The 18205-nt window shown below is 38.6% G+C and overlaps 4 protein-coding genes across 9 annotated transcripts in view; 3 read left to right on the top strand and 1 right to left on the bottom strand.

Moving 5' to 3' along the window:
- Positions 1-1302, top strand: part of LOC111327115 (uncharacterized) — a 12203-nt gene extending 10901 nt beyond the window's left edge. Inside the window, exon 3 of the mRNA XM_088731952.1 lies at positions 297-1302. Within this exon, the coding sequence (XP_088588078.1) occupies positions 297-463 (167 nt within the window). The 3' untranslated portion in view covers positions 464-1302. The remainder of the gene's footprint in view (positions 1-296) is intronic.
- The window catches only part of LOC111327114 (insulin-like peptide IlO1_i1), a 26803-nt gene extending 18113 nt beyond the window's left edge, over positions 1-8690 (top strand). The window contains exons 1-3 of one of the 2 annotated variants that reach the window (XM_022931222.2): positions 3261-3433; positions 6913-7115; positions 8494-8690. In XM_022931222.2, coding sequence (XP_022786957.2) covers positions 6914-7115; positions 8494-8642 — 351 coding nt within the window. In that variant the 5' untranslated portion in view covers positions 3261-3433; position 6913 and the 3' untranslated portion in view covers positions 8643-8690. Of the gene's footprint in view, positions 1-3260; positions 3434-6912; positions 7116-8493 lie in introns of those variants that run through there. The other variant, XM_088731953.1, reaches the window with a different exon arrangement.
- Positions 7538-18205, bottom strand: part of LOC111327127 (uncharacterized) — a 26552-nt gene continuing 15884 nt past the window's right edge. For 4 of the 5 annotated variants that reach the window (XM_088731944.1, XM_088731947.1, XM_088731946.1 and 1 more), the window contains 7 exons: positions 16960-17902; positions 16394-16624; positions 14273-15625; positions 13949-14086; positions 13156-13255; positions 12051-12496; positions 7538-9175 (listed from right to left, as the gene is read on the bottom strand). In XM_088731944.1, coding sequence (XP_088588070.1) covers positions 12472-12496; positions 13156-13255; positions 13949-14086; positions 14273-15625; positions 16394-16624; positions 16960-17902 — 2790 coding nt within the window. In that variant the 3' untranslated portion in view covers positions 7538-9175; positions 12051-12471. Of the gene's footprint in view, positions 12497-13155; positions 13256-13948; positions 14087-14272; positions 15626-16393; positions 16625-16959; positions 17903-18205 lie in introns of all 5 variants that reach the window. The other variant, XM_088731945.1, reaches the window with a different exon arrangement.
- Positions 9556-11907, top strand: LOC148724570 (uncharacterized). The gene has a single exon (XM_088731950.1). It carries the CDS (start codon positions 9556-9558, stop codon positions 11443-11445), a length of 1890 nt encoding a protein of 629 aa, XP_088588076.1. The 3' UTR covers positions 11446-11907.

Below are 18205 nucleotides of genomic sequence, written 5' to 3'. Positions count from 1 at the left end.
CTTTGTTCTGATTGGTTGCTGGGATTACTTTAGTTTTGGTTTTCGACACTTGATTGCTCTAAATCAGGCGAATGCAAAATGACAGTCTGAAGAAAATGTTCTGAGTCCACGATATTCATGAATGCATGTATGAATGAAAGGGAAAATGCATATAAAAAGGAACTGAACGAAAGTGAATAAATGAAAAAATGGACGAGGAAATAAATGAATAAATGAACGCATATCTGAGTGAAAGAATGAAACTTTGTCCTTGTCAGCTACCTTTTGCAATAACTACGTCATTTTTTACTTGCTAGATGCAACTGCTGACCAAATTGTTCAAGTAAAATACGAAGCAACGGATTTCCTGTCCTCGATTCGACAAAGGAGAGACACTTACGTAGGAGGAGGAACCACCAGCATTCAAGAGGAATGCTGTAATGAAGGATGCAGACTGGAGGAAATTGTAGAATATTGTTATTGAAGCAGTATTTATCAGCAAACCTCGTCCTGTTAAAATCGCTTGAACTACGACGAAGGCATGGTTGCATAATGAGCTGATCAGCGTGATCGGCCGTGTGCCTTTTGTGGCCAGTTTGATAAGGAAACGGTAAACATAAGAAGAATTGAAAGCTGTTTCATCTTCAGCCATCGCCCCACGGTACACGACTGCTTATAGGGAAATATTTTTTATGCCATAGCGACTCGCTCGCATTATTTTATGAACAGTGACATAATATATATACATAAATTTCTCTGCACTGATATATTTAATCATTCAATGTTACCCCACTGTAACATTAGGGATCGGCTATTACTAATCTCCTAGTGGGTGGGAAGATTTTGACTGTGTCATTGGCACAATCAAATTGGCAGTCAATTAACACTACTCTTTTGGTGACGACTAATCCCCCGTTCGTTTCCTCTGAAAACCATGTAATCCCCCCTAAAAAATCCTCCACTCTCTGGTCCGTTAGGATTTAGGGACAAAATTGATGAAATAGATGAAGACGCTGTCCTTCGCATGGCGAGCAAACGCAACCTCAAAAAATTTCGAGAAAGCTTTGATAACCAAGACCGTCTTTATCACTGCTATTACTCTTATGCTGAATATATGTAATATAAAACGTTATCATGCACAAAAACTTTATAGATGAATGTCTCCACTTTTATCAATTTGAAGAAAATAATGCACAAAGTGTAAGCATTAAGTCCTAAACTTACATAGGTAAACGACCAAATTAACATACAGATGTAAATTTAGACCACACAAAGAAAACTATGTAATGAGATATAAAGAAAACCAGTTGTCGTCTGAGCTTACGCAGTGGTTGTCGTCAACGTTACCGAGCAACGCCGGAGAAATCTTCGTGACTGGACATGCGCCTGACTTGAAATCTGGGCATGATGATCAAGAACAGTCCTAAAATTTGATCTGTCATATTGTTTGCTGGAGGAACCACATTTCGATAAAATGTTGTAAAACCCAAGTCAAAGGGATTTAAGTGATATCAGTTGAGTTGATGATGTTTATTGACAACCGTTAAGAGATTCTTAAGAGCAAGGGCTAACGCTAGAAACGATGACTTTAGAATCTTTTACAACGGCCTATTCACATTATCAACAAAGCATATAAAACTTACGGCCCTTTTATCCAATGCAAAGTAGTCACATTACGGTCTACCTGAACATAGGAAATATATTTCACAAGAAGCCAGACTTCCTAAAGCGTGGGAAAATAATGGTTGCTAAGTTATGATTGGTTCTATAGTTCTGTATTTGATTGGCTGAGAAAATGGCGCCAGCTTTTTAGGGCCAGTTGCAAAGCTTTAAAAGCAAAACCAATGAATTCCTGATTACTGTCGATACTCATTTGAAAACTGCCTTACAGTGAAACTGCTTGTCTTGTTGTTACATTCTCCACTCTCTGAAACGGATAAATTTTTTTTATAGATTACCCGATTGTTGTCTCGATACAAACACAGAGAAACAAACTTATCAACTAGACATACGTGACATGTGGTTTCGTCACAACCTAAGAAAAAATTTCTCTTGAATTTTTTCAGCTTGGATGAATCTGCCCATATATTTCAATAGTATAGGCGTAAAGTTGATGTACAAAGGAATCGTTTGTTTAGTTTCAGTTCTGGTGTAAGAATTTTCGGGTAGACTACTTATATTTTATGAAAAGTCGAATTTATGGTTTAGAATCCCTTTTTGCTACCAACATCTGGGAAGCTCTAATACCTTGGTTTCTACAGAAGACTGAAACAGCGAACTTGACTTTCAAAAACAATGGATAAAATAACGTTTTTCTAAACTGACTTCTTTTAATGCTACGACCGTATGGACAAAAACATGAGCCCAACAATTTTCAAGAGAAACATTTTAAAATCTAAGAAAAAGTACATGTGCTTGGATTTCAGTTACTGTTTGTTCATGTTAAAATGTCTACAAGCTCAATTTTTTAACTTTGTCAACTGCAATTTGCGTCAACCGTCGCCATTTCAAAAACCTCTCTTTTCTTCTGCCTTATTCTTATTTCTCTGATGTTTTTCTTTGATTTGATAGAAGAACGGTTATTTCAAAGAACATTTTTATTTAAACGTTGAAAAGCACTCACAATATCCTTTTCAAATGCAATTAACTCTGCTTATTATCGTGGGCTGAAGGAAGCGTAAACTTTGGAAATTTCCGTTACGTCTTTCTGCTCTGTTGAAGCTGTCATTATTTTTTTATCTGAAAGCCGGAAATTGAAGTCGAGTAAATTTTCCTCCTTTCAAAACGAGTGTCGACGAGAGTCAATTCAAAATTTGCTAGATTCCGGTTATATGACCAAAATGAAACCTATGTTTTTAATTTACAGTCGATGAAAAGAAAATCTTTGTAATGTTAGGCAGGTGAATTTCCGATTCGGCGTTCACACCCCACTTGGTGAAGGACTATTAAGTACTTGACCGTAATATGGAGTCATAATAAATTTGCACGCAAATGTTATTGTCTTGGTGGAAAAAACTTTGAGAATGACTTAATTCTGCGTATTTTCTATGTAGTGTGATATATTACAGTTAATGAAATTCCTGCAAATTAACAGAACAACTTGTGAAAAATTCATTTCGTTCTCAGGACTCCTCTTTGGAACGGAGAAGATCGAATTAAAAAAAGATAATCATATAAACAAAAGCGTGTTAGATTTCTGTACCACCTGTTTGTCCAATCAAAACCCGGTTTGTGTTTCCTTATGAAGAAATTTGAAAAACAATCTGAGTGAATTTCCGGCGATTTGCAGGAGTTTTCACAATTTCAACGAGATTTTAAATCGCCTTATTGTATGGTTTTAATGCATTTTGACTTAATTGCAATTTAAAGCAAGAAGTGTTCTCGGCTGCTGCTCTGATAATTCAAGAAAATTTCCGTTTCCTTTCAAGGAGAAATCTCCGAGTCATTTCTGTAGGTAAGTGACAACTTGTCTTTCAACTTTTGAATTCTCTTATTTTGTTGTGGCTATACTATATATTGTTCGTGCCAGTCTCGACATGCTGGAAAAAGGATTTCCACCGGTTGAAGTAAACTACAAAAGCATCATTATAGGCATGTAGATGCTCTGCAAATACGGAGTTCAAATTAGGAAAACACAATGATTCTTGTGTGCTGTTCCCAGTGATCAGAATAGAGGAGTCCGTTTTCTTTTAAGTTTTATATTTCACTGGAAAGTTTATCTAATTCTGGGAAACTTATGTTCTCGGATTGTGTTTCTAGCACCGTACATGACACAATCGCCCTAAAATGTTAAAGAGATAAGTTAACGATTAATTTGAACCTACGCTGAGTTTAGTGATGCACCTTAAATATTTTTAGCAAACATTTTGTACTACTCAATAATTCTTTCTGATAAGAATTTCCTCGATTTGCGTTTCAAAGCCTTCGATCAAAATTGCTGTCATTAGACCTCTTTAGCTTGTATATCTTGTTTCTCCATTTGAAGTCTCAAGGATATTCTCAGCTTTATCTTTTGCAAAATTTGCACCTGAGAGAGAGGAAATTTTAAAGAAAATAAACGCTAAAGAGGTCTTTTCTTCAATCCAGCTTGATCAGAAACTTTACACTTTTGTTGAACAAGATAATTAGTTTAATCGAACAAAACTCGAAGGTTAATGCTGGATTTGTGCCGCGCACGTTCAGAAAAGTGGACTGTGACCAAACATTTTAACAGTGTTTTCTATAATGGGCGTTACTTAAGTTTTTATTTTTAGCATGTTCTGAGCACATTTTTGTCAATTTAGTATGAACTCTCTGCGTCAAACAAATATTTTCTTTCGTTGTTGTGGTGTTGATGCTGTGATCACTTTACACCATGGTCGGCTCATTACACGGAAGTTCAATTAAATAACAAATTCGTAATTAACCTTTGCGATGCAGGAGAATAAAATGTATTAGATTGATCTATTTATAACAGCGTTTATTATGGTAAAGGATCAAAGAGTACGCCTTGCCGACAAAACCATTATCGCGAACAGCAAAGTCGAGAAAAGAGATGCTGAGAGCAATAAGAAAGACGTTTTTCGTCTAGTCACGAGCGTGACTACACGAAGAACATCTTTCTCACTTCTTACCAAGCTTAAAACTTACCATCTTTCTTCTATTTGATGACGCTATCGACATTGCTGATCCATGCAGTTTGCTAAACGCGAGTCATATATGAACTTCGTAATGACCTTGCTCACCATGGAGTCTCTGCCAGATACTTAGCAAGTCGTTTTTGGCTTTTAATAAGCCAGTTTCATACCTCTTAAGTATAGTGCGGGATTATATTCCAAGAAAAAAAATAAACATTCCGAGAAAGGTTTGTAAGTCCGGGCTTACTGGCCTAAAGGGAGCCAGGCGTCTGTCTGTGACTTAGTGGTAGAGCATTGGAGGGCGGAATCCGAGGGTCTGAGGTGCGATTCCTCGTGGGGAATCAGAATATCCTCTTTGTCCCAGGCTAGTGACTAGACTAAAAACATATCTTTCTTGTTTCCTTACCGAGCTCGAAAGTTGTAGACCATCTTTCTTCTATTTACAAAAAAGATGCTGTCGTACGAGTTTCACATGTCAATAAGAAATAAGCCTTATGTACAAGAAAATCATCGCAAATTTAAAATAAGTCGCTTAATATTTGTTTTGTACAGTTCTAAACTTTGGGGTGTCTGAACAGAGTAGAGAATATTTGCATTTTCAGTGATTCAGCTAATAAAACGCTCCTAACTTGTGGAATGATCTCCCGTGTTCCATTGGAAAACTTGAATCCTTGAAATAGTTTTACGAAAGCTTTAACTCGGACCTTTTCATTCACCAAAGCTTTTTATTTACATTCTACGTTTCTATATTCTTAGCCAACCAATATTTAGTATTTTTTTTAAATTTCAAGCCTTAGTGTTCAGTAATAGTCTAATTTTTACTATTGCAATACGCAATTGAATATTTTACTGTAGTGATAATTGCGCATTAGTATAATTTCAGAGCTGAACAAAGAGTTTCCAGCAATCTGATTGGTCGAGCGGTTCCTTATATGACGCTATATAAACCGCTCCGCGCGGTTTATATAAAATGTTAAACTAAAATGTTAATAAATGTTACTAAAATGTTATGATTTTAGAAATTTCTCTGTTGTTTAGCTCTGAAATTATACTTAAACAATTATACGCCTCAGGTTCGGTGAATATTGTCGAATAATCCCCTCGACTTCGTCTCGGGGATTATTCGACGCTATTCACCTCGCCTTCGGCGAATAATTGTTTATTAGTATAATTTCAGAGCTGAGCAAAGAGTTCCCAGCAATCTGATTGGTCAAGCGGTTCCTTATATGACGCTATATAAACCGCTCCACGCGGTTTATATAAAATGTTCAAATGAAATGTTAATAAATGTTACTAAAATGTTATGATTTTAGAAATTTCTCCGTTGTTCAGCATTGAAATTATACTAAAACAATTATTCGCCTCAGGTTCGGTGAATATTGTCGAATAATCCCCTCGACTTAATCCCTCGACTTAATCCCCTCGACTTAATCCCTCGACTTAATCCCCTCGTCGAATAATCCCCTCGACTTCGTCTCGGGGATTATTTGACGATATTCACCGAACCTGAGGCGAATAATTGTTAAATTTAAGTCAACCAATTATTATCATCATTATTATTATTACTATTATTATTATTATTATTATTATTACTATTATCATCATCATCAATGCTATTATTATTAAGAGCTTCAAGACGCATTCGAGCCCGCGAGTGACGAGCGAGACGAGTTGGAAAATTTAAGTTACTTATTTTGGGTCGAAACTTATTTTAATCACAATTCCATTTGAGCTGTTGATGTAATTAAGGAGTTCTTTGATGTGATCGGATAGTTTTAATTAATGTTGGCGGAAAGTGGACAGCAACTTGGTCCAAACTCAAACGTGTGATTTCAATGTGAAACGTGCGTGCATTATGTGAAACCACATAATGACTTTAGAGCAAAATGTTGATTTCGATGTTAAATTGTTACTTTTAATTATTAACTCCATTTTAAAATCGATCCATTCAACTCCCTTGAAACCAGATTTCATGAGGAAGATATGTTGTTAAAAAAAGAGTGATTCGTAAATAGATCACACTTTGAAATCTGAAACATGATTAGTTGTTTGTACAGTGATCCATGTCCATTGGTAGAGGTGGAAAAAGATGCAGTTTATAGCAAAACTACATGCGATTCGTAAATAAATCGCACAGTTAAGAGCCTATCATATTGCAAGGACCACCAGAGACTTCAAAATAGATGCTATATATAACGGAATTCTTTTTACAGTTAAACCCCCAGTCAGCATTTTTTGTCTAATGTAATCGCATAAACATAAACCTGGAGAAAATTTCATACATGTCTAAGTTTGTTTATCTACTTTTTCTCTCTAGAATGGAAGCGAAATTTGTAATCACCATTTCCCTCTTGGCGCTCATGGCAGACCTACCTGGAACAAAAGGACGAAGATGTGAAAGGTGTAAAGTGAACGAGGCGTCACCCCTCCCTGTCGACTTCTCGCGTTTATGTGGGGATAGCATAATAACGGTTTTTGACAAGATCTGTTCAGTGTCCGCGAGACGAGGGCGCAAAAGAGGTAAACATTACTCATCGTAAAATGAAGATAAGTCCATGGTACAGTTTTAGAAACGAGCGTGGGAATTTTGGAAAAATCATCTAGTTGTGATTTTCTGGTGAACTTTGCTGTAATTTAAAGTGAGGGACCAATCAGTATTCATCAGTATGGGGCGGGGGGGGGTTTGAAGGGAATGGAGGATCACATGGTTTTTAAGGGGGAACGGAGCAGCGATCAGTCGTGGCTGACACAGTATATAAGGGGGATATAGACAATTTACTGCCAGTGAGGGGGCGGGGGGTGTCATTGGAATACTACAGAGCCTTATAGGGAGGTTAGGTAAATTTTATTGGGACGCGAGGAAAACCCTACCCCCTCCCCCAATGACTGGTCGCTAAGGGTTCATGTGGGGAAGTTAGAATCAATAGGCAAGTAAAAGTATTAGGAATAACATCTCTTTTATTAAATTTACAAAGGTGTTTATCGAAGAAAAATATAAAAATATCATCTAAAAATAAGTGTTCAATGTAATACGGAAGCTTTACATTTTGGCATCTTGGTTTTTTCACAATTTCATATTTGCTTTGAAATGTTTGAAATGTTGTTCCTAGTTCATAGTTCAGGCAATCTTTGAGAGAGTGTAGTAAACAAGAGATTAGAAAAACTATGGATACTTTCCCTACAACGTTATGGATAACTTTTGATTTCCCATGCACTGCCATATTATCTTCAGGTAAAAGCTTCCTTTTTACTAAGTTAACAGCTATTCACCTCAGTGTCAATAGCTAATTAACAATTATTCTACGAGCGCGCGTTGGATATGAGATGATAGATAGCCAACGAGGCGCGTAGCGCCGAGTTGGCTATAATCATCTCATATCCAACAAGCGCGAGTGGAATAATTGTTTTCTTAAAAAAAAACGCCCCCAATATATTAGACAAATCTTCTCGACTTTATTTTGTAAGAAGAAACCGGATGTTACAATGTACAGATATAAGATTGTGGTATATTGGCTCATATACCATAATGGGTAAGCCAATAAAGAGTCTTGAATTGCATTATCGAATTATCCAGGTTTTAATAATAGCGGATATTTACCGAGCCGCGAAGTAGTGATGTAAATGTCCACCGTTAGTCACTAACACTCGGAATAGTTGTTTCAGTATATACTAAAACATTGAGATGATCTAATACAAAAAATGATTTAAACTCATTTGTTCTTGAAACGCTCACAATACTTTCGTGTGAAAATTCCACGCGAGTTACTCGGAGGTGAATGTCAAAGGATATTCGAAGTTCGAGTTGCTAATCAAAGAGGCTTTAACGGTAATCACTGTTTTAGTATAATTATATCAATAACTTTTTATAAGAAAAAATTTTTTTTTTTTGTGTCTGCAGATATGAGCACTGATCTGTTTGTTCAAACGAAAAATGAAGCGCAAGACTATCTCTCATACCAAAGAAGGAAACGGGGTGGAGGGACGAATATCTACGAGGAGTGCTGTGGTGAAAGGTGTAGAATCGAAGAAATTAAGGAATATTGTTAAGCTGACGATGTGGATAGCTTTGTGTTAAATAAAGCCTCTTAGACTGTATGGATATCAAGTTAGTTTTGTCGACTAGTCGATCATATAGTACGGTTGTCTCGCTCCTTCCCAGCTGCTGTTTGGTCTCACCTCCAGCCACGCTCTCACAGGCCCTACTAATTGTTAGGAAATGGTCGTGATAAGAAACAAATTTAAGAAATGAAATGAAAAGGACGTAAATAAACTGAAAGAGACTATTTGTGGCCACTGGTCTTCAAGTGTGAGTTCTTAGGCAGTTTGAATGATTGGCAATTTTGAAAAATTTGAATGCTGGGGTGCTTAGTGCTTAGTTTACCAATCAGTGGATCCCTTCCTTGCAAATCTTTTTAATTTTTAAGTGTAAAGGCAACCATAAGATCGTGCATTCTGTTGCCTTTAAAATCTTCAGTTTACCCTATCTTTTCTGCTTGGGAACTAGAATTGTTTCATAATGAGAAGGTCGCTTGACAAACTAGGGCAAACAGCCCATAGGGACGAGTCAAAGAGGAGTTTGCCTTAAGGTGGCTCGATAGGCCAAAAAATCATAAAAACTTCATATTTTTGGAAATAAGTTTCTGGGCACCAACAGTCATTGTAGTTTCAAGAAAAGTAAGTCTTTTGTAATTTTTCCCATGGCTATTGTATGTTTTTCAACTGTTTTTGGATCTGTTTGAGCGGTTGCTATGGAAACCAGCATTGTTAACGCGTCGTTTTCCACCAAAAAAAGCCAATGATTTCAAAGAAATCTTCACAGGAGTGACCAGAATAGATTTCAGGGGCCTGGTAAATAGTTAGGCCCTAAATGAGGACATTGTGTGCTGATACATGACGTACTTGGCATGAGAAAAACGTGTTCGCTTGTTTACGATCTATCTACTGAGAGTTGAAGCGAATTATGCCTCCAAAAAGGAAATTTAGGAACGTTAGAAGAAAAAAAAGGAGGTTTACAGGCAACAAGTATACTAAGAAAAGAAATTCTGAAGAAATGGAAGGAACTGATGATCAGGAATCAGTGAAAGAAAGCGAGGAATCAGACATCACCGATATCGAAGATGAAAAGATTCCGAAAAACATCACACGGAATTCTGATCGTACTAAATCGATGCCTGCTACCCTGAGAAAGTTGGACGATAAGTCTAGCGATTCTGGAGACCCTGAAAACGATGAGGGGGAAAAGATGGCAAGTATAGAGGGTTTTCGTTTGATTGATATCTCTGTACTTGCTTCAGTCTTCGAGTCATTTTGGTGTCCGATGTGTAAATATGGCCACGTCACGTTCGAGGAGGATTGCAGCGCCAAGATGGGTTTTGCTACTCTTTTTGTGCTAAAATGCACATCCCAAAAGTGCAAATACTCGAAGAGGTTTTTTTCCTCTGCTAAAATCGAAGGGAGTCAGGCTTATGAAGTCAACCGAAGAGTTGTCCTTGCTACAAGGAACATTGGAATTGGACACCAGAGTCTTGTAAAATTCGCTGCGGTGATGAACATGCTACCGCCCATGAACGAGAACTCTTATCGAGATCATGTTGCCACAATTCGCAATTCTGCGGAGACTGTAGCCAAGGAGAGCATGCAAAATGCAGCTGAAGAGGCAAAAGAATTTTATGAGCCAGGAGAAGATGGGGTCTTTGACATTGGAGTGTCAGGGGATGGAACTTGGAGAAGAAGGGGGTACTCTTCAGCTTATGGGGTCGTCACTGCAATATCCACAGTTACTGGTAAAGTTCTCGATGTGGAAGTAATGTCCAAAGAGTGCAAGGAATGCATGGTTTGGAGAAGCAAAGAAGGAACTGTTGAGTTTCAGGAGTGGTGGGAAGGACACCAGCATCTTTGCCAGGCAAACTATTTTGGTTCTTCGGGGTCGATGGATGCTTCTGGAATGCTTGCCATATTTGAACGGTCTGTTCAAAACTACTCTGTTCGTTATACAGAATTTCTTGGGGATGGAGACAGTAAATCCCACAAACTTATTGTTGAAGAAGCCGTTTATGGGCCTGTTGAAGTAAGAAAATTGGAATGTGTGGGCCATGTCCAGAAACGTTTGGGGTCGCGACTTCGCTCACTGAAGAAGAGAACTGGTCAGACACGTCTTCAAGATGGAAAGTCAATTGGCGGAAGGGGCAGGCTAACAGACAATGTCATTGATAAACTGCAAGTATATTATGGGAAAGCCATTAGGAACAATACTCATGATATCCAAGCTATGGAGAATGCTGTAATGGCAATTTGGCATCATACACAGTCAACTGATGATAGCCCAGATCACGACCTGTGCCCCCCTGGAGAGAGTTCATGGTGTGGCTTTCAAAGGGATGTTGCACAGGGGACCTCTGATTATAGACATAACCATCCCCTTCCAACGGCTGTGGCTAATGCCATCTATCCCACCTTTGAAGCCTTGAGTGAGCAAAGTCTGCTTGCACGCTGTCTACATGGTGGTACGCAAAACCAAAATGAGGCCATCAATGCCCTTATCTGGCAGCGTGCTACAAAGGAAACCCACTCTGGGCTAGCAGTGGTGGAACTTGCTACCTTCTTGGCAGTCTCACATTTTAACAATGGCACTATTTCTATCATTTTAGTTCTTCGAAACCTGGGAATTGACCCAGGATTTCATTGCATCAAAGCTTGCCGAAAGCAAGATCATAATCGAATTCGCCATTCTCGCCGTAAAAGCTCTGAGCAAGCCAAAAAAAGGAGAAAACAGATCAGAAACTTCAAAAAAGGTTACAGTGACACTTTAGAGGCAATAGAAGGACAACAGTATGGTGCTGGTGCCTTCTAACATTGTTTTCAACTCTTGACTGCTTGCCCAATGATCTTGTGAACTTTATTTGCTATTTTCTAATTTTCCGTATTTCAGAGGTTTTGAAACCTTGTGACAATAATATCTCAAAAAATATTTACGATAAGTAGATCAAATTTTCACAGCATCTCAAGTGTCAATAGCTGTGTGCAATGACTTATTTTTATAGTGTTTGGACTTCTCACTCATGGGTTATGCCTTGTAAATTGAAGTGTAGTCAGGGTTATTTTTTGGTCTTTCTTTGTTGAGAGCTAATTCATGAATGCAACATAGTACTTACCTCAAAGTAGGTCATTGCACAGCTGTGATACAGTACAACAAGCACCTGAAGTTTTAGCTCTATAGCATAAAGCAGAGTAGAGATATCTTTGCCAAAAAACATACCTATTTTTGTCTCTCGGAATTGGGTGTGGCTAGAATAAATGGTGTGGCTCCTCTGAATTTTATGGAATGCTCTCCTAACTTAGTGGAAAGTAATGGGTAAGACCTATTTAAGTTTGTGGCACAAGTATAATGATATGATTTAAAGTTTAAGTGTTGGTAAAATTGTTGCCAAAATGAGCATTTTTAGACTATCGAGCCACCTTAATTACGTAAAATAAACTCCCAACTATACTGGGATCATTACATCTTCAAAACAAAAGCAACGTCAGGGCGGGTGTGAAACTTTCCAAAAAAGTAAGGTTACTGATTTGGCTCAACTTTAGGAGCCATCACTTACACCAGAATTATCACACGATAACTTGTCGGGCACCAGCCTTTCCTTTTAGCTGTTTGTTATTTACGATATGTAAAGCAAAACCTAGGGTAGCTACCCTCAAACAAAATTGATTTGTCTACATGCAGCGCATGGCTAAACATAATTCATGTTACACAATGTAATTAAGGGTATGGATGAAATTTTTTCTTCTCGTCCAAATGCTTTCCTTTTCCATTAACCAACTAGTATGTGCTCAGTCTTCTTATTCATCAGTTGTGGCAGCAGTTAAACTCATTTTTGGAGTTTCACTTGACCTCTGTCCCCAAACACCTGAAAAGAACTTTTGGTGTTACCCTAAGCATATGTTTTAATTTCATTTGGTGTCCGTTCCCATTATGTCAGCAAGAATGTAACTAGATACGCGGATCACAATTGACAGTGGAGGGAGGATCAGGCAGTGATAATGATTGGCTCTCATAGGGCATACATGCATACATTAGGGAGTTTTTTTTAAACTGTTTTAAATTCAAGGGGTCTGCCACTAGGGAGTTTTTTTTAAACTGTTTTAAATTCAAGGGCTCTCCCACTAAAATGTTTACATATTTTTTCTTATTGCTCAGATGTTTTGTTATACCAGTATATGGATGTCAAGGAAGAAAAAATTGCCACACAGGTTTGGTTGATTTTGGATTCTCTTAAGATCTCGGAAAAAGAGAAACATAGAACCCTTTTGAACTTGAGTCGTTCCTACCATGTTCCTTTCATCATGTAGCTCAGTTGGTGGTAGAAGCCGTGGGTTCGAACCTTGTTAAAGCGTTAATTATTTTGGGCCTTTTACGCAATTTGTTCCTATGCAGTTCACCTGTGGACATCATTCATTCCCTTTTCACTTGTGAACTTAACAGGAGTAGCCTGAAAAACAGTGTCCTGGTTGGATCCTTTCTTGATATAAATGATTGAGGGAAGACATAAGAATTACTAGAATATACCTTTGATCTGAAGCTGCGGCTGGCATTTGCATATTGAGACTCGTGTTCTTTCCCACCACGCAAACGTGACCTTTCATAAAATTTTGGTGATAGTGGATCTCTGAAGCAAGAGTCAAAATTAGGAGGTCGTTATTTAAAAATATCTCTGCATTAACCTCTACACCGCTTTATGTGATAGTCTCTACCTGTTCTACTTTTTAATTCCTGGGATTGATGCGATTGAATGATAATTTGTGAAACAGAATGCTGATGAGAATAATTTATTGCAGTGAAATGATATAGGGCCCCATTCTCAGGAGTGGTTAGCAAGGAATGTCTGGTCCTCAGTGAGGAAAACGGCTTTTAAATCTTGGTAGTAAGTAGGTGTTTTGAACACGTAAACACCTGGCATGATACTGAGATAATTTTTTCACGGCTACTTGCCATAGCGTCCTAGGAAACGACATGATAATGGTAAAATGTCTTTCAAATTTTATTCAGAAACATTGTTGGAAGGACTTGACATTCGAACATCCCTCCCTCTAGGAAACAGAAAGATAATCCCATATCGAGCAGAGGTCGGCCGTCTACCTACCCAATAAATTTTCTTTGATTTAGTAAGGAAGGGCAAAAACATAACCAGATAAAAAAAACCAAATAAAAGGATAGAATTTTGAAATAAAAAGGGCCTATTGAAAGAGTTATGATTGAAACGCATGGTTTACAGCTTTCTTCTGGTATATCTTTACAGACAACAGTAGGTTAAGGTCTGGGGAATTCTTAAGTTGAAATAAACGTGACTGGGATGTCTCACCAATTTTCCCCCGCTGCTCTCTTAGATCTCTCTGTACCAACTCTGCATGCCTTGGATCCATGACGAAGCTACTCACGTCAGAACTGCCAGCCTCTGAGTCACCTGCTGTTGGTAGAACCGTCAGTTGATTGGCCTCAGCTGAAAGATTGATTGGGAAAAGGAGTTATCTCTCTTGCAGCATAGCCAGATATTGGATACGTTAGTGTTGTGTCAATCTAATTTATTTCAGTGAAAAACACATCGGTAATTTTAAAACAAAAGATACAGTTCTTGAATCGGAAGCCACGTGAATTAATACTGGTCAACGACAGCACATTTACCAACCTTCTGTTTTTGCATCGGGCATACAGGCACCTCCTGCACTCGCATCGGCAAGGGCTATGAAATCAATGCTGTCAAGACCAATCGTCTGTGATCCCCATTTGTGGATCAAACGCAGTTTGACAACTGTGCCTGCTTTTGCAAAGCTGCGAAGTTTAAGGTGGCTTGATGCAATCTTCTCTTTCCACAAGTCAACCAGCTCTTCGCCCAATTCCTGCTTCAGATACTCTAGGGCTTTGCAGACATTTTCCTTCTGCGTTGCATAAAGAGTCACGCGAATGTTTCTCTCGCACTTTTTTTTGACAACAACGCACACGGAGGGTTTTGGAAGTTTGTCGATGACTTCGCTGCGGGCTTGGGGTATTGTGATTTCTGATTCAAATGCCCCCACACTGCGAAGATCTCCGTTAATGTGAACACGTGCAACTGCCTCTAGTTGTAATTCTTCCTCAGACTCTTTTCTGATCCAGAAAAGCTGGGAAAAGATTTCTTTTGATTTGTCGTACATCAACACGTCGTCACCTCGAATATCTGCTGAACTACAAGGGTCCTTCAGTTCAAATCTCAAGAATCGTGTCGGATCAAATTTGGAAAACGCTATTAGGTTCAATGCCACGTTGTAGAAATCCCTAAGGAACATTCCCTCATAGGCCTTTTGGTCCAGCATTATGTCTTTCAAGTGGATCGAAAAAATACGTAGTCTTTCACACAGCCTCAGCGCGTCAGAACCGGCGGTTTCAAAGTACTTATCCAAAAATTTCAACATTCTGATGATCATAACAGAGCTGCCCCATTCGCGTATCTCGTCATGTGTGATTTGAGACTGGTCTACGTTATTGCTGTGGCATAAACATTCAAGAATATTACTTACTGCTATGAAAAGTCTGAAAATGTTTTTCTTTTTCATAGCATCTTGAATTTCTGAATTGATTTTTGCGAGAGTTGTCTCCGCGGTGACTCCTCTCATTCCATTCTGGAGTGGTGGTGTGGTTTCCTCCTTGAAAATTTGTTTGATGGGTTGAATTAGATGTGGGACAATAGAGAGGAAATTTTCTGTTACGGAGTGCACAGGAGAAAGACGAATTTCCTCATATTGCCGAGAAACCTCTTGGGAAATTCTGCCATGGGTAACAAGGACATCTGAATGATTTTCCGTCGAAGTTGCCCACTCAAGATCTCTCCTAGAATTTGCCATCTCGATGCAACAGTCTCGGAAAATGGAACCACAGAGGTGCTTGATCTCACTGCTCAAGTGTTCCATCATGTCACGATCCTTGTGTTCCAAGCGATCGATCGTGGTCGCCAGTTCTCTCAAATGTGTGATGTGCATTTGTCCTCTTTCTTTCACTCTGTATGCTAGAGAATCAATCAAATGGTACAGTTGCAGTTAAGGCTACCAAGCCAATTAAATGTCAAGCCAAGTAAATGCCTTTGACACACAGCTATCGATTTCTCTTTTGCAAATATACTAAAGGAATATACTGTAAAACAATGACTAAATGTATTTACGAAGATTGAATATCAGAAACTCATTCAGTGCTGCAAATACATTTTAACCACTCCTGCTACTGACCTGCCGCAAAATCAGCAAAAAGGGTAAAAATGGAGAGTTTGACTAAAATGAAACCACGCATGAAACATAAGACTGCACCATTATAATCAGTGCAATATTGCGTTGAGATAACCGTCGATGCTCAACTAAGAAAGGCAGGCGAACTTTTGCAAAAAGTAGCTTCACTGTCTTAAAGTCGAATACTTGAGTTAGAAACCGGCTAACGTAGTAAAGGAGCTACATCTGCTGCAAATTTTTAAAGCGACTTGATGCTCCACCTTCATTAAGGTATCCTCGTATTCCAAACGTCTTATACCCGGAGTGTCCTGGGGAAGAAAACCCTACCATTGCAGAGAGAGCAATAAGCCAAACGAATTTGGGGATTAGGTAAAAATGCTTCAGAAAAAAATACTCTCTCTCTCCTTTGTTTCAAACTATTAGTAGTGTACATTTGGAAAGGACGGGTGACGCGAATTCTTGTCAGACAGAATGGCTTTCAAAAAAGTCACACCTAACACGAAATATTCCACACGAAGTCTCTCATTGTCATATATTTAAGCTCGACTTCTTACCTTGAGGCTTTAACTCGCTGAGATTTTTCCTCAACAACTCGGGGTCGGCGTTATCCCCTTGCTTTTCTCTCCAATTTAGTATTATAGATTCTAGCTGTTTTTCCTCGTCTTTCCAATATGAGACAATTTGTCTCCACTTTTCCGTGGGCAACCCAAGTTTTTGGGCAACGGGCTGGAGGTTGGAATTGAGCTTCTCTACTCCCAGAAGTCGTTTCACGTAGCTACACAGATCTGTATTGGAATGGTACGAGGATAACTTTCCGTGACGTGAATAGGATAACCAAAATGTGTCAAGTATTGTATTGTTGTCATAACTAATATTTTTCTGGAACATAACGCCCTTCAAACTGCATAATGAAAGATTTACCTGTTTTTTCCGAATTTTTAAAATGAATTATTATGAAAATTACTGAAAAAGCTCGTTAGCTTAAGATGGAGAAAAATTAAAAGAAGAAAAGGATACTAATAGAATGCACTGTCGAATAGTAAAACCCGGACCCCTTTTAGAGCTAAAAAATTGTTAGATCAACAAATTTCAGAAGAAGGTTGCTGATACTGAAGCTTACCCAGTTGACAGAAGTGGTCCTCCCGCACATGTCCATACTGGCCTTGAACAAGAATCTTTCCACACAAAATCTTGGCATTTGTACAGCCTGTGGAACTTTGCAGCAGCAAGTTAATGACGTGTCCAGTACTCCACCATACCGACGATTCGACGGTGAATTCAAAACTTTCATCTTGTTTGTTCGCTGGTTTGTAGTCCTGTCCAAGTTCAATTGAGACAGTTAGGGTTTCCTCATTGTAGACATAGTTTGTTTCCTGTCGAACCAAAGATCCAAGCTCTTTAAACCCATCACTCTTCAGCCTTGTTAATGCAGACCCATCGTGTTCTCTGTAATGCTTCTCCAGGTAGGCGTCTTTGCTCATGAAAACGAGAGCGAGCTGATCGAAAGGACCATTCTGAAAATCGCTTTTGCACAGAACGGACAACGTATATTTGAAGGACATGAGATTAAGTCGCGTCACAAGTTCTTTTGAGTGAACCCAAATCGATCCCAACAGCACAGCAATCAGCGAAAATCCATTTATTTCGGTGCTTACTGTCCTTTTCTTAGCGTCAACGGTCGATTTTTCAGAGATGTCTTCCCAAACGATGTCTCCACTTTCGGTTTTTCTGCCGTGTAGAACAAAAAGGTTTTTAAATGGTTCCTCGTATTTGTTCAAAGTTATTCTCAAAGTCAACAATTTGTTAAATTTTTGACCGTTTGGCTGACAATTGATAACGCTTGCACCAAAAATAAGATCATTTTCAAGTCCGCTTTGAAATATCAGGCCATAGTACTTGGAGGGTTCTTCCAATGTTAGTTTGATAGTCACAGGTTCGTCAACAGCCTTAGGAGGCCATGTCAGTTGGACGCCATTCATCTTCAGTGTGCCACCATCACTGGAAACAACGGCGCAAGATTCTAAATCTTCCTTTTGTGATTGAGTTGTAGAAGTTGTGCTTCCCTACAATTGAAACAAAAAATGCTATAGTAATAACTCGACCGGACAGTCCACCCCGGTAGTATTCATTTTATTTGGAACTTTGCCAATGTTTTCACAGAATAGAATTTTCATGGTTAAGGCAATACTGAGGACTTCTTTTGGTTACCTTTACTGCTTAAAATAATACATTTCAGTACCCTAGATTAAGCGCACGCAACAAATGGTTCTGGACTCCTTATACACTCAAAAAAGGGTCATACTTGGGTATGAAAAAAAATTTTATGTAGTTCCTTTGTCATTAAAAAGCGTCACCTCACGCCTGAG

Source organism: Stylophora pistillata, chromosome 8, assembly GCF_964205215.1.
Source record: "Stylophora pistillata chromosome 8, jaStyPist1.2, whole genome shotgun sequence".
Classification (NCBI taxonomy): Eukaryota; Metazoa; Cnidaria; class Anthozoa; order Scleractinia; family Pocilloporidae; genus Stylophora; species Stylophora pistillata.
The sequence above is the reverse complement of the archived record's forward strand: the minus strand, read 5'-3'. Positions and strand labels throughout refer to the sequence as shown.